A 4,384-nucleotide genomic window follows, 5' to 3' on the forward strand; every position below is an offset into this window, starting at 1 on the left:
TTTATTTTGCAGAATTTCTAGTTCCTTTTTAGAAAATGGATATTAATATTTGATTAGTAAAATGTAGAAGTGTGCTGTGTAGTATATATGATATAATGAGTAGAGGTGGGAGAAATTCTCAGTGTGAAACCAAAACCCCGTAATTCATCAAAAACAAGCAGTTGCATGATGCAGACAGTGATTTGGAAATGTTATTATTCCTTTGAATAGAATATTTGTCCAACAAAATTTCACAAATAATTGTTTATCCAACTTAAGATACATTTATCTCTAGCATTGTAGTTGATGTAATATGGGAATAGATTTAATGTCACAATTTTAAAATAAGACCATTTTTGGTTTTTGCCTTCCTTTCATTTCAGCAGGAAACTTTCAATAGTCAAAATGGGTCATGGGAATTTCAGTGTCATCAGTGAGCTGATCCTTGTAGGATTTTCCAATTACCCCCAGACTGAAATTCCACTCTTTTTTGTATTCTCTCTGGTCTACTTGGCAAGTCTCTTTGGAAACACAGCTGTCATCACTTTAGTCATTCTATATTTCTCTCTCCAGACACCCATGTACATCTTCCTCTGTCATCTGGCCTTTCTCAACATATTTTTTAGCACATTTGTGGTCCCCAAGATGCTTTTTAATTTTCTCGCAAGCAGGAAAGTTATATCTTACAACTTCTGTATTGCTCAGACCTACATCACCTTATTCCTGGAGTCAACTGAGTGCTTTCTCCTTGCAGTAATGGCTTTGGATCGCTATGTGGCCATTTGTTACCCACTGAGATATCTGCTCATCATGAACTGGTCTGTGTGTGTGGCATTAGCTCTGGGAGCCTGGACCATTGGCTTTTTTGCCTCAGTGGTGCCCCTCTACCTCACAATTCTTCCACTCTGTGGTCCATATGTTGTTGACTATATTTTCTGTGAATTGCCCATTCTTCTTCATATGTTCTGTGCTGATACATCCCTGCTGGAGACCATAATGGCCACAGGAGGGGCTGGAACAGTGTTATTCCCCTTCCTCTTCATTATACTCTCTTACCTTCACATCCTGGTGGCTGTGATGACAATAGACTCTATTAAGGGCAGAAAAAAAGCCTTTTCCACATGTACTTCCCACCTGATTGCTGTGATCATGTATTATGGAACAGGAATGATCCGGTACTTAAGACCCAAGTCCCTCTATTCAGCAGAGGGAGACAAACTCATTTCTGTGTTCTATGCAGTCATCAACCCTATGCTGAATCCTTTCATTTACAGCCTAAGGAACAAGGAAATGAAGGAGGGTATGAAAAAAGTTATGGGCAAATACAAACTTAAAACAAAACAACAAATCACAGACTAGAATCTTTATGATTCTATAAGCATTCTTATAAGTGTTCTTATAAGCGTTTAAGGCAATGCTTATTTTTTTTAACCTGTGTTCATATCCAAATACTATGAGACTAAGCTCCACCCCAAGTAATTTGGATTTGGCAGACTTGCAGATGAAAGTAGTCATTACATTTTTACAAATCTCCTCAAGTGTTTCCAGTTCAGATTTCTCCCATGAGTTAATATTTATGTATAGTTGTTCTTTAAGTGTTAGAACATTGTTATATCAACTCAATCAAATAGTTTGTGACCTGCACGATGAATTCCAGGTCGACACATTCTTATCCTCTGTAGCCACTCAATTTACAGTATTTTATTCTCTATTTTTCCATTTATTTTGCAAAGTTTCAAATTATGACAAGGTGACCAATCCTACTCTACTCATATGCTCCATCCTTTGAGGGATATAAATCTGAAGATACAAGTCTCAGATCTTTACAGGGGTAAAAAAAGGCAGGCTAAATTCTGAAATACATGTCATTAACTCTTACAAAAAGAAAATATATCTGAAATTACTAATGAGAATTTTTTAAAGAAATATAAAACTCTGTCCCCATTTTACTGGTTTTACTTTTTATTTACCTAAACTTTTACTTTTTGGTCTCTAATTTTAGGAAAAGGGTATGATTTTTTGAAATTGAAAACTGAGAAAAAACTTCTCAATTACTTAAACTTTAGTTATCTCCATATGGAAAATAGCTTTAGGAGTAAATACTAACCGTCATTTAATTTATTAACTTTTTAGCTATTTAAACATGCTGGCTACAATAGATTTGCAAGTATAGTATTTTGAGGAGCCATATGCTAATTAGTTTAATACTGCTAGATTTGGAGGCAAACTGAAGAGTTAATCCTAGGTTCAATCACTTAGTTGGTGTCCTTTATCAAAATCTTCCCTGTGCTTTAATATCCCACTTGAAAAATCGGGAAATGCAATGTATAGGAGTGTAAAAGTGAACACATATAATACAACTAAACTATGGGAGAGGCTTAAAACACACAAGACAAGATCATTCTCCATCTGCTATTGAAAAAAAGAAAAACTTTGTGCTAGATTCTACAATATTTTATAAAGAAAAGAAATGTACAGTAATTACATTAAATAAAATTTTTTTCAGATTATCTTTTCTAATATCTGTTGGAAATTGATGTTCCCATGAAAGTGGAAATTCCTCTTTTCAAGGTTAGGTTTGTACACTTGGAATAATCTAGAGGATCTATTCATGTGTCTAAGTATGAGGCCCAAAGAACTTAATGTTTCCAATTAACATATTTCATACCTGTGTACCAGAGGAGGGCTAAAACATATCCCTGTGTAGCAGCCTTCTGACTTCTTCAAAGAAATTTAATTCTAATATATGGAAGAACCAGGATTTGTTCCTCTGTCATCAAATTTTATTAAATTCCAATGTATAATTCATAAGGAAAAAAAAAGGAAACAAATCTTAATGTGGAATGAAGCAATAGGTGTCTGATTTGTAATATTTTTTTTTTGCAATACTTAGGATTCCATGGCAACATTGTACAAACTATGCATGTGGATGGTTTTCTTTATTCCAAGTTCATTTAACAGTGGCTCTATATTAGTGAATTTTCTTGAAAATAATACAATATTTGTAGTGATCCCAAATGTTGTCATCAAAACCAATACATAGTAACATTGTATCTTGCTCTTATAACCATTTATCCAGCAAGCAGAACATACTGGGGTAATCATTTGAAAGGGAAGGAGTGAGAAGGCCTGAATAAAAACTGTATTTAACTCAATATATACCTTGAAATCAATGACAAAACTATCCTTAGTTCACTGCAAAATGATCTTTCCTTTTAACTAGAAAATAGTTCTGGGGTACCAGAACTGTCGCCCAACCTACTGAGCCACTGACTTCGGTTCAGGTCATGATCTCACAGCTCTCGTGAGTTTGAGCCCTGCTTCGGGCTCTGTGCTCACAGCCCGGAGCCTGGAGCCTGCTTTGGATCCTGTGTCTCCCTCTCTGTCTCTGCCCCTAACCCACTCACATTCTGTCTCTGTCTCTCTCAAAAGTAAATAAACATTAAAAAAAATTTAACTAGAAAGTAGTTCTAATGAATCTTTCATGACTCACTGTCAGCAATGCAAGAATATTATGTGAGACTGTGGTAGTAATCAAGTGACTCTAGAACCAACATATATAGAGTAAGACCAGTTATTTTTCTGTTATTGCTTAAAATTAACAACATATTTAGTAAAATGACTTTTAAATAACAAAATATAAATTAAGTGTGAAATAATAATCATAGATCAAGACTTTGATTAAAAGTATTTTTCAGAGAAAGTTTATAGCCTCCCCAAACCCCTGTGTTTTGAATTTCATGTTGAATATTTAGCTATCTCTCAATGAAAATTTCCTGAGAATATAAATTTTGTCTGCTTTCTAGAGATTTCTGTTGTTGTTCACCTCGTGGATTATATAAAAAACACAAAATATATCAATTTAGTTTATTAAATTATTATCACTGTTAAAAGTTTTGAGAAACAACCTGACTTTGACTAAATTTTTCATTTAATCCAGTAAATATTTGATTAACTCACTCTTATCTTTGGTTAAACCAAATTTTGCTCCCACAGCAAAAATTAATTTTGAACTCGCTATTGACAATATGTTGACATAGGTAATTTTAGCAATTTTGCAAACAATGGGTCTGTTACTGGAAACCATAAGCTAGAATACAAATGGACAAGAAAGAGCAATTATGGGAAAACAATGTGGAGGGAAATCAGTTTCTCTAAGAATTAATTGTGAGATACTTCTTGCTCAAGTAACTAGCATAGGCTTTCCACACATCTTAATGAGATCATGGTAGGGAAAGGTATTTCTTCGTTTTGCCTCAACACACCGTCTCAAACACCAATGAAGACATCTTTTTTTTTAAATTTAAACACATTACTTTGATTATTTGAGAAGAAATGACTAGTTACATAGGTAAGTAAATTATATTCCCACTAAGTTCTTTCTTTTTAGCTTACAAAGAGGGCA

The 4,384-nt window shown here is 34.0% G+C and overlaps 1 protein-coding gene across 1 annotated transcript; it reads left to right on the forward strand.

Moving 5' to 3' along the window:
* Nucleotides 1-384: 384 nt before the first annotated feature.
* On the forward strand, nt 385-1,338 carry LOC115511929 (olfactory receptor 2A12-like). Its single transcript, XM_030312491.1, has one exon. The coding sequence runs from the start codon at nt 385-387 to the stop codon at nt 1,336-1,338; it is 954 nt and encodes a 317-aa protein (XP_030168351.1).
* The last annotated feature ends 3,046 nt before the right edge of the window (nt 1,339-4,384 follow it).

The sequence above is a fragment of the Lynx canadensis genome, chromosome A1, assembly GCF_007474595.2.
Source record: "Lynx canadensis isolate LIC74 chromosome A1, mLynCan4.pri.v2, whole genome shotgun sequence".
Taxonomy (NCBI): Eukaryota; Metazoa; Chordata; class Mammalia; order Carnivora; family Felidae; genus Lynx; species Lynx canadensis.